The sequence below is a fragment of the Pyrgilauda ruficollis genome, unplaced genomic scaffold, assembly GCF_017590135.1.
Source record: "Pyrgilauda ruficollis isolate IOZ18807 unplaced genomic scaffold, ASM1759013v1 scaffold30, whole genome shotgun sequence".
NCBI classification, from domain to species: domain Eukaryota; kingdom Metazoa; phylum Chordata; class Aves; order Passeriformes; family Passeridae; genus Pyrgilauda; species Pyrgilauda ruficollis.
The window spans coordinates 8,206,504-8,218,536 of NW_024524378.1; the positions used below are offsets into that span (position 1 = coordinate 8,206,504).

At 41.0% G+C, this 12,033-nt stretch overlaps 1 protein-coding gene across 4 annotated transcripts in view; it reads left to right on the top strand.

Annotated features, from left to right (window-relative positions):
* Nucleotides 1-244: 244 nt before the first annotated feature.
* The window catches only part of NOL4 (nucleolar protein 4), a 187,293-nt gene continuing 175,504 nt past the window's right edge, over nt 245-12,033 (top strand). For all 4 annotated transcript variants that reach the window (XM_041473721.1, XM_041473722.1, XM_041473723.1 and 1 more), the window contains exon 1: nt 245-511. In XM_041473721.1, coding sequence (XP_041329655.1) covers nt 245-511 — 267 coding nt within the window. The remainder of the gene's footprint in view (nt 512-12,033) is intronic.

Genomic DNA, 12,033 nt, shown 5'->3' on the forward strand with positions numbered 1-12,033 from the left:
AAAAAAAATCCGCTGGGATCTGCCTGCACCGGGACCTCCTTCGCTCCGGCTCGGAGGTGGATGCATTTTTCATGAGCGCTGGGTGAACAGGTGCAAAGTGCGGCGGGGCGGCCCGGCCCCGTACCCCGGCCCGCTTCGGGGCGGCGTGTGCGTGTCCGTGTGTCTGCCCGTGTCTGTGTGCGTGTCCGTGTGTGTGTGTGTGCGCCCCGGCGTGTGCATGTGTGCGTGTGTGTATTAGAAGATTATGGAGAGCAGCGACCGGGACATGTACCGCCAGTTTCAGGACTGGTGTCTCAGGACTTACGGGGACTCAGGAAAAACCAAGACGGTGACCCGTAAAAAATACGACCGGATCGTCCAGCTCCTGAACGGCTCCGAGTCGAGCTCCACGGATAATGCCAAATTCAAATTCTGGGTCAAATCTAAAGGCTTCCAGCTCGGCAACTCGGACGAGGTCAGTGGTGGTGCTGGAGGAGGGAAGCAAGTGCTGTACGTGCCAGTCAAAACCACGGTTAGTAGAGAATTGTCTTCCTTGTTCTATGTCGGCCGCTGCAGCCCGCTCCGGGAGCGAGAGGCGCAGGGGGAGCCGCAGCCACAGTTGGCTCCTTCCTCCCTCTTCCCCCAAGTCATCATCACCATGTTGCGTTTGCCTGTCACATTATACACCGCCGAGGTCTTTGTGGGTCCTTTTATTTAAAGCGATCGTGCGCACAACGCACTCCGCCGGGTCGGTGTCGTTCTCCTCCTCGTCCTCCTCGTCCTCCTCGTCCCTCCCGTCCCCCCCCGGGCCGCTGCGGCGGGCTTGGGGTGTGCTATTGTCCCGCCGCCGCCGCCGCTCCGGCCATTGTGCCGGGCCCCGCCGCCCCGGGCAGCGGCCCCCGCCGCCGGCGGGGCTGATGGATGGCGCACGGGGTACCCTGCCTGGCACAAAGCCAGGCGCGGCGCCGGGCGGTGGTTCCCCGGGATCTCTGTTGGGGTTTATTTATTTATTTATTTATTAGTATTATTTTTATCCTTTTTTTCTTTATTGTTTATCCCGCAGCCCTGGCGCCGCCGCCGAGCGGCCACGAATGTGCCCGGCTTGGCTGTGAAGCGCCGGCTGCGCTAGTAAGGGGCGGCGGGAGAGAGAGGATGCTCAACAAAGGGAGGATGGGGTTCCGCATGACCGAGGGAAGGGTGTATTTTGTGACACTTTCTGGGGTCGCAGGAGCCCCTCAGCACTCCGTTCGATGCGCTAGGGTAGCGTGGCATCCCCGGCAGGCGCTGGCGTTACGGGCTCGGCGCAGGTCTGACAGCGGGAGAGCTATTATGCTTGGTGGTGGCAGGAGCGACAGATTTTCCTATTTAAGAAGATGGGGACTGTTGGTTGCAAGTAGGTTTTGCCTATTGAACTCTCTTAATGTATCATTATTCTTACTTCTTATGCGCTGGGTCACGCAAGCTAAGCTTCTTTTGTCTGTGCGTGGGGCGGGTGTGGAGGGGGAGCCGAGAAAGGAAACCCGGCAATTAAAAATATTCCTGCCTGGGCATTTGGCTTGGATGAGCAATATTCCTTTTTTTTTTTTTTTTTTGCCTGGAGTGGCAGCTTATCCGGACCTGACGGGAAGGTTGCTGGGTGGCGCAGCAAAGGGGGCTTCTTGGAAAGTATTCTGGGTTGGGTTGTGACGTAGGCTGCCGGGGAAATCTGCCTCTCTTCTCCTTGCTGAAGTCATAAACCTGGGCATTCCCAGGGGCTGGCTTGTATTTGCCCCCTTGTCATCAGTGCCGTCATGGCTGTGAGGAGGCAGAAGTGGGAAATTAATTTTAAGGAGATCTTGAATATGAAGATTTAAAGTAAAAGAGAAGCTCTGGACAGTTTTTTCTTTCTCTGTGGTTTCTATTCACTGAAGTGTTTCAGGTCTGTCTATAGATCAGATGATTTGGCAGATCTCTGTTTTAGTGTTACAAGATTGATTGCTCATCTCTGAGCCCAGACAGTACCATAGATACAATTTATTACAAAAATGTTGCCTAAAGCAGAAGTCTCCAATTAGCTTAGTATTTTTAAATATCTCTTCTGCTCACTGAAATAATTATTTTGAAGGGCCAGTGGGCAGGATTGTTTATTCCCAAGACTGTTTTTTTCACTATGAATTCAAAACCGTAAGCAAATTCAGTATGTTTAAAAATGACATTGACTGCCCTACTAAATAAAGAGGATAACCTTAATTTTACACAATGGAATTTAAAAATTAAGTGCTTCTCTGGTCCTCTGAAACACAAGACTCAGTGATGATAAGCTTGTTTATTTTCTCTCACCTTTGCTAGGCCATGAAAGCCTGGAGTCCCACCTTCCATCCTATTTTCTATTTTAAGAACACAGAATCAATTTTTATTTTTATTTTTTCCCACAAGGGATTTCAGTGAGAGGTCGACTGTCTTGCAGGTCTTACCTTATGTACATTTGTGGGAATCACACCCTTAGCTGTGAATGTCTCTGTATGTCCCTATACAAGTATTTATATTTATACAGGAGTAACTCTCTTCATATAGTTTAGCAACCAAGGAGGAATTCTAATAAAATTGGGACTACTAATGAAATCAAAAAAGGAGAAGTTAGCATGACCTATCTGTAAGCAATTCCTGAATATCTGTATATAACCTGAGCAATGACATATAAACCTTTTCAGAATACATACGTAAAATTTCCTCCTGCTGGCCATCAGAAATTTGTTGTCCAACATAAATGGGAAAAGGGGATGCTCAACAACATTCAGCTCTGAAAAACAAATGCCAGCCCCTCCTGAACCCATGAATCTGGTGTCACTATCCCACCACAAAAGGCAGAGGAGTATTTAAGCAGACCCACAGGGTGGCAGTGGTTTGTATGAGCTACTGCCAGGGCTGGGGCAGTGCCTGGCAGGCACTGAAGGCTCAGAAAGAACATGTCTGACAGAACAGGGATGCAGCCCCTGGCACAGAGAAAGTCAGTGGCAAAGCTCCTATCGACTTCAAGAGGTCTAGAATTTCACCCAGATGGGAATGACAAGTTACAGGGAGAAAAAATTGGATTTTCATCAGACAGTAATTGTTGGTAAGCCTTAAAAGCCCATTCTCTCATTTATTTAACTCATAATTATTATTTAAGAGTTTTTAAATTTGTGATAATTTTTGTTTTTTCCTCCCCTCTCTCATGGTTATCCCATACATTTGGGCCTGTCCAATCCTCAGGGACAGGCCCAAAAGGTAGCAGAGCCCCAAACTGTGAATCTGTCCATCCTCTCCCTCTTTTTGTCCATCACTTGATCTCACCATAGGTAAAATTAATTTCAATTTAAAATTAATCACTGCATGAGCACTCCCTGTTCAATATCAGGATGGATGAAATTACAAGCTGGACTCTACAGTTACAAGCTGGTCAAAAATAAGCAAATATTCAAATACTTTGTTAGGAATTACTCTCTCCTTGAAGCTTTAAGATTTGCTGCTCAGCTTTGCTGTCAGCCAGAGAGATTTGCTCCTGATGGTGCTGTAATCCACTGCTGCTGGTAATTAGACATCATTACTGCTGCGTTAAAGGGAAAGAGAGAAGGAGAGAGGACAGGCTGGGGCTAATTAACTACTTGATTCTAATGAAAGAAAGAGAGCCTGATAGCAACTGGGAGGTTGCACCGGAACAGGCTAGATGTACAACACAGACTTAATTGAAGCAGGGTGTCTTGCAGCCTCACAGTAGCTCAGGCTTGGTCTACTTTCATATTCTGTGGGCAGTAGTGCACGAGGTGTTATTCTGCTTTTCCCCTGCCTGGTTGATAAGTAGCTCAAAATCACAGGCCTGCCTTCAGTATCAAGTTTAAGCATGCCAGCAAGGAGAATGCATAGATGATTATGTGCTTGCTTAATCTATTTTACGGGTATGGTCTCCTCAAGAGCAACAGGAACAAATCAATTTCTGAATGTTCACATCCCTCTGTGGCCTAGGAGATGCACTTTTGGTCACCAGGCAACAACATTCCCTGCAAAACAGCCATTTTAGGTCCAGGGTGGGACAGCACACAATAAGCTATTTCTGTATGCTTAAGGTATTCCTGTATGCAACATAGTGAGTATTTCACTTCTGCAACTTTTCAGATTGTTTCTGTCACTACTGTAGGTTTTCTTTCATCAAGCCCAAGCTGCACTTTGTGAAAGCAGTGAAATGATATCTAGCCTAGACACGCTGTATAAATAAAACAGGTTAGGCCAACAAATATGCCAAATGGTTGACACTGTCGACTTTCAATAGTTGGTACTCACCAACCATGAGGAGGTATGGAACTAGTGTCTCTAGTAAGATATCCTTTCTAACTGTATACATGATTTTATGGTGTATTTTTAAAATTTATTTTTTGTATAGTTTCTTTAGCTGCAGCTATTTATTGATTGGCAACTTGAAAACAAGTTTCTCCTCACCACTCTTCTTTCTCTGGCTTGATGTTTTGTGTAGACACAAATATGGACCCTAAAAATAAGTTATAAAATAATGGCTTGAGCTGTATCAGTGGACTTTAAGCAGAAATTTCCATTAAAAAAGAATGGCCAAGATGACTGCAGGATAGCTTTTAAATATAGAATTTACACAGCATTAGAAAACTAATAGAATATAACCTCAAAGGCCAAGTTCAGATTACTTTTATGTCATTACTAATTTCAAATGACTCCATTGACTTTGATATCACAGACCTAATGTATGAATTTTCCTGTGCTTTCTTTTATATTTTCCAACTATAAGCAGAGAATGAACTTTCATTCTGAAACCAGATTTTGTTTAGCTTAAATCTTTAGATCCTCCAGGAGGATCTGGTACCTCATAGGTTGCTGCTAGCAGACCAGCAAGGCTTTCTGCAGGTGCAGGGCTGTACTACTGAACCTGATTACAGGATTTAAGGCTCAAAATTATAGACCAGTCAGCTCTAAGGAACAGGCTGTGTTCCAACCCACCTCTTGTTTGGTTGGACATGAATAATGGTAGATAGATACAGTTTATGTTCCTTTTCTTTTTAGATAAATTACTTTGTTTATGAACAATAGAAAAAACAGATCACAACATAAATAGCTTATAGGTCAAAATTTACTGCTTTAAGCTATCTTACATTGAAAATTGTTCATTATTTTAGGGCATTTTGTAGCAATTTGAAAATAAGCATCTGTTTGTGGTTTTTTTTCCATAGGAAAAACAAATTATAAAAGCGTTTGTGAAATGTATATTGGTAGCTCTGTAGCCCACTGAACTGCCAGCACATAATGGCAGTAAGTACCGCAGAAAGGTGACACTGAGGGTGAGCTGTAATTTATCCCAAGGTACGATGCTGCAAGAGTTTTACAGTCCCATTAAATGCACCTTCCAGGCTCAGGAGTGGTATTCAAGCCCTGCCACATCCGTCCTGTTCTAACTGCCCACCACATTTTCCTCAACCCCTGTTCAGGTCTGCAGAGCTCTGTCTCCTCCCTTTACCCACAGCCTCTGCCCTGCGGTTTGCAGACCTCCCGATGGAGTCGGTGAGGAGGGATGCTGGTGAATCAGAAAGGGAGTGCTGGAAAATGGTCACAGCAGATGGAACAAAACCGGTTTAGTTGGCAACTCTTAATGCAGGCATTCAGGGGAGTGTTCATCAATAAAGAGAAAAACTCTGTCCTGGAATTAAAAAATGTTAAAGCGCCCATATGTAAGATGCCATCTCCACATGCCTATGTGAGAGAGGCAAAGGGACAGGAGGAGCTGAGATTTCTTAATAACAATGTTGAGTTGGAATTTTCAAAGATAAATGAGCCAAGGAGAGCAGATTTTTAAAAATGAAGTGTTTTAAGGTTAGAAAATGTTGACTTTACTTTAGAAACATGAAATAGGGTGTAGCAGTGTGCAAACAAAAGCTAGGACTGATGTATCCATCCCATATATACATATGTAATGAGAGACAGGATGAAAATTTCAGTGCTATCACCTGGGCAGAGGCCAGACTTGCAGCTCAAAAGCCCAAACATTTCCAGTGATCAGAAATAAAACCTCACAGTTAGATTTTCATGCTTCTGTGAACCCTTGCTGAGAAGACAGAGGTGATAGTGAACTTGTTTCTTTGTTCTCACCCTGAGTCTCTTGTCAGTGAAGCTGCACTGGATTTGGTCATGATGCAGGACTGCTGCTCAGATGCTCCAGTCCCAATTTTCTTTGGACGTACCGAGTGCTGTTTCTCTGGCTACACAGCTATGTGATCACTGGGAAATAAGCTGGAAGGTTAGGGCTAAAATGAGCTGTTAGGCATCAGTACAGCCTGATGGGACTTTATCTGATCTTTTTATGGAGAAACTTTCTTTCTCTGTCCTCTGGGGTGATCATCACCAGTGCTGTTGTTCAACTCTGGACTGAAAGGAGACAGGATCTGGGGAGACTACACAGATACACAGAGACACTGCAGGTAGAGAGGGCTTCCCATGAACACAGGCCTATGGGGGAAGAAGGCTAGTGCCAGTGCTGGATGAATGTGGGTGGGAGTTAATGATTCAAATTTCATTTTACACTACAAAAATAAATTAAAATTGGCTGACACTGAACTGTGAGTTTGTCTGCTGTTGAAAGGAGGCAACTAGCAGCTGTTAGGTTTGGTCTGAAGGAAGCTATTTGGGTCCCAATCTTCCCCAGTTATGCAGGATACACCTGTTGAGAGTTTGCTGGTAAAAGAGGAACAAAATAAGCAGAGCGTATAAATGAGGTAGATGTGGAGAAAGATCATGAGACAGCGTGGCAGGAAACACACTTTCCAGGAGGGAGGATCATACCAGATTCTGCAGCCTCCCATGCATTGCAGAGCATCACAGGCATCTTGTGTTCCTTGTTGAGTAGGTTGACTGGTCAACACAGTCACCAAAATTAGTAGAGCTTTACAGGATGTAAAATATGTTTTTGTCTTGTCTGTGTCATTTTAAACCTTCCAGAAGCCTCTCTGACTTTTGAAAGCTCAGGCAGTGTTAGTTGGTGCAATAAGAGTTGCTTCCATTGTCCTGAAAGAGCGCTGAAAGTGATCCCACAGCTTGCTTAAATTACCCTTTTGTTCTCTTTAAATAGATGAGTCTCAAAACTTTACAATTCCACTAGCAAGGTATTTTTTTAATGGTTTATGAACATACAATATCCAGGCATTGTCAATATACAGGAAAGAAATGCCACAGGTTATGGCATTGAGCATTTTTCAGACGCACATGGATTTTCTTAGCGATGATCAACTTTGTCACAGACGGTTGTACAGGCTTCTAACTGCTTATTCAATAACTCTGCAAGCTGCAAAACTTGACAGTTACTGTGTGCATCTGCTGGGATTACAGCCTAGTTGTTGAAATTCAAATGGGGTGTTTGAAACATTTCCTTGTATATGTGGATACTCTTCAACTTAAGGGGCTATCTGTAGTGAACAGTTTACTTAATAAAACTGATCTATGTTAGACTTAACCTCAAGTAGAGACTTTTTTCAGAAACAAATATTCTGTATAGACTTGGAAGGATGACATTTATCAAATGACCTACTTCTGCCTAGGATGAAGCCCATTCAACCTTTTTTACTTAAGAGCCTGTAATTAAACTCCTTAGGGAAAAGAGAGGTTTTACGTATTATATTGATAGTAAGGTCTGTGTATCTGAAGCTTTTGTACATTTTGTTACCCCAGAGATTTTAATACAAGACATAGATGCTACAACATTTTGACTGTACTTAGAGAATATTTACGTGGTGAGATTACTTGCACTTAAATGACTTATGAATCTAACTCACTGTGAAGCTTTTAAATTAATATGACTTGTGATTGCTCTTTTTGTTGCCTCTGGATTTACACATACCACTACTAATACTGCCAGGTGGAGTTTGTAGAAAACTTTTGTTCAAGGCAGATTCAGGGCTGAAGTAGCTGCCACTAAATCATGACTTATCTGTAGGGTAAAGCAGCAATGTGCTGGTATATAGGAAATCACATTTAGGAACGGACTTTCACTACCCTGACAGTGATACTCTGAGCTGATAGAAGATGAGTAACAGGTAAATCATTATGCAGGTAATTAGACTCAATAAGAGAAGAGCAGCTAAGGTATGGCCAGAGGTTTCAGTGGACAGGAAAGATGAGGACTATAAGCACGTTTCACAAAACTTTATTTTTCAGTGTGTATCTTTTCTGGTGAGGGTGATAAAGAAGTATCTATCCTGGGTTTACATTTTTCAGGTGGTAAAACTGAAGAATGGTTAGAAATAGAGAAATAAAAAAGAGGGGATATTACATTGCAGCACATCACAGGGACTTGCACAAATTCAAAACCACTAAAGAACTTAAGAATGAAGTAACTAAAATACTACTAAAATACACTATTTGCCACTATATATGACAATGATACAGCAGTATGGACAAGAATGTACTAGAAAGGGAAAAAAACAGGGTATAAAAATAGCTCATAGAAATAACAGACTAGTGGATCATATGTCAACACTAAAAAAAAACCCAAAACCAGTAAGAGTAATTAAAAATTATCTTAAGCATAAATATGAACTGGAGCTGGTTCTGATGGCACTAGTTTGGATTTTGTGGCAGTTAATGATGTTCTTCCAACTTGTGTTCAAGAATCTTTCAGAAATTTTCAGGTGAAAACTTTGTTTCTTGCTTCCTTCTAAAATGAAACCCATCTGATACAGACTTTATTAAAGCAGGGTTGCAACTTTGGCTATGATGACAAATGAAAACTGATGAAGAACTGCGAAACCATAGCAAGTATTTGAGAGCTACGCAATGCACTCCAATGTGCATATGTACACCCCCTCCCATATGTATATACATATATATATATATATATATGAACGTATGTGTACATATATGCACGTAAAATTCAGAGACGTGAAGGGTTTTTCAACAATGGATGGAAATACAAATTAATTAGGTTAAGTCAAAGAAGAATTGGGAGGTAAAATAGAAATATTGCAACAAAGGGAGAAAAAAGGGAGAAATTGTGGCAGAGGCAGAATTCCCTACAGACCGCTGCCAGATAATTTACATTTTATGCCATCATGATATTAGCTTTTGGAGAGAAAAGGAAGAATTCAAGCTTTTCAATCACATCTAAAATATATGGAATTAATGTAATATCTCAAGGGAAATATTTAGGAATGGTTTCAAACAAATCAATAAGTCTATCCAAAATGAGCACTGCACATATAACAAAAATCAGCATTAGGAAAAGTATAGAGAATAACATTGAAAACTTATTATTCTCATACATTAAATGGTATGTCCTTGCCTTTAATAGCATGCTTAGTGTATTTATCTCATCTCTAAAAGGTTGCAAGAGATTAAAGGTCCATGGGAGGTAACCAAGCTTACAAAAGAAAAAAGGTACTTACATGAAAAATAGTTTAAATTGTTATATCACCCAAAAATATCAATATTAAGATAAAAAATGCTCAGCAGAAAACAGACATGTAAGAGGTAGAAAGAAAGTGAGAGAAATAATGTGGTGTAAATACTGGTGAACAGCAGAGAAAATTCAGTCGCTACCCTTTTAAATTCTATTTCATGTGCCAAGGCTCTTTTGACAACCATCTCAGAAGGTAAATTCAAAGCTAGGCCATTTTTATAAACCGAAGTGTTGGGAATGGAAAGTCTGCACTGCTGTCCCTAGAGAAACCCTGACTGATTAATCCAAAATTTCTTCCAAGGATTTTACAGGAGCTCTGTGGCTCTCATAAGGATGTAGCACACTCTTTATGTCAGTTCAGCTTTGCAGCTGGAGCAGAAGTGAGGACAAGGTCATGTCCATGCTCTTCCTGCTCTGTGCCACCAGGACCGAGGGCATTGGCGTGATGCCATGAACTTGCTGCCTGGCTCTCACTTGGTGTCTTGCAGCCTCTCCCCAGATGTTGTCCCGTAGATCCTCTATCAGGCTGAGTCATGTTCCAGCCCATCCATTCAATACAAGGAAAGATTGGTGGGGCATCTTGAAATCCCAGCACCCTCCCATCCCCTTCCACTTTGGACTGAATTTTAACACTGCTGGTTAAAAGGTCTCAGCCTTCATGCTCTTGTTTCATGAATAACTTAGTACGTTTTAGGTATGTCTTAGGTTGGCTGATGCTATAGCAGTGGAAAAATAAATTGGTCATTAGTGCACAGTATTTTGTTTAGGAATTTGTTTATTTACTAATTACTGAGCTCTGAAACATCTTTTGCAGACTCCCTTGCAGTCTGGTACTAGATGGTTTGTTGGTCAGTTGGGCTGTAGCAGCTTCTGTGGCTCGTTGCTGTGGTGATATCACTAGTCTGGAGGAAGGAGAGAGACAATCAAGTTTCTGAGGTCCAGCACGATGTGAACCAGTGCATGAGATTATTGTGGTTTACACAGAAAGTTTGCAATGAGCTTCCCCTGGTTTACAATTTACTGCAGTTGTTGTGAGAAGGAATGTGCTGCTTTCACCTCTGTATTTTTGTCTACCTGTGTCAGCTTTTTGAGTGTGTATATTTGTCGAGACTATTAGCAAACCCTTACTGTGGTGGGAAGAAAAGAAAAAAGAGCAGAATTGTTAGAGAATTAATGACAAATATGAGACGAATTAGCTCATTGCAGTGATGACAATTTGTGAAAAGACTTTGCTTTTCGACCAATGGGACTAGGAAGTATGGCATATATGTAATTAGATGACTTGTCCTGTTGCATTTCTCAAGAAATGGAAGTGGAAAAGAAAAAAAAGAATGTAACTCCTTCCTTCCTCCTTTAACCTAGACATAGTCATAACTTTTTTTATGACATCTTTTGATAACCTTTATCTTTTTCTATTCTGAGAGTTCAGTAAAGCCCCCTGGTTATGGTTGCTGTAATACTGAAGTATTTAATTGTTACTGATCAAACAGTCGGCATCTTTTAATGAGTGCTATATTTGAATGCCTGCCAGCCATCCATCAAAAAACTGTAGTTCAGACAAATCTCATATATTTATCCCTTTTTTTCTCAATTTGGGCTTATCCAACAAGGAAATGGGATAGCAAATTCTGTATGAATGCAGCAGCAAAATTCTCAAAAAATTCTGCAGCAGCAGAATTCTCAAAAGGCCGTTTATTGTAAACTTCTTGCACAATGACCCTGTGTTTTTTGGAAAACGTACACAAATCCTCTGCCACATATTACTAATGTAGAAGGCCTCATTATTATTGTTTTGGTGTAACTGAGAGTTGAACTGGACATATAGGGAGCTTACAAATAGTTAAATTTGCATCTAAGCAAATGATAAAGCAATATAAATAAAGCTAGCTTTGGAAGTGAATAAAGCTAGTTAAAATAAGACTAATTTCTTCTTTTTAAATTGCCCCTCTATATAGAAAATTTCAGTATTATTCTCCTCATCTCAATTTTGGCAAGATACATCAGACTTCTAGGAAACTGGAAGTACTTTCAGTGGAACTGAAAGTACTGTTTTACCTGTATTCCTAATTGAATCTTACATTTTGAACTGGAAGCAAAAGGACTGCTTTCAAAAGCTGCATAGGAAAAAGCATTCCTAAATAAGAGAAAGCAGGTCAAATTTTATTAATAAGTAGAACATTTCAATTAATAGAATTGCAATGAACTATGCATTTATTCTGCTTCTTATCATTGAACTTTAATGAATTTATAGGTAATTATAAGATTTCTTTCTTAATAAATTTAATTTTAATGGATGTAAAGTCAGGAAAATTTCACATATACAGACTTCAAAACATTCAAGAAATTTGCATTATCATTCTTGCTTTTCATTTTTAAATTGCCCCTCTATATAGAAAATTTCAGTATTATTCTCCTCATCTCAATTTTGGCAAGATACATCAGACTTCTAGGAAACTGGAAGTACTTTCAGTGGAACTGAAAGTACTGTTTTACCTGTATTCCTAATTGAATCTTACATTTTGAACTGGAAGCAAAAGGACTGCTTTCAAAAGCTGCATAGGAAAAAGCATTCCTAAATAAGAGAAAGCAGGTCAAATTTTATTAATAAGTAGAACATTTCAATTAATAGAATT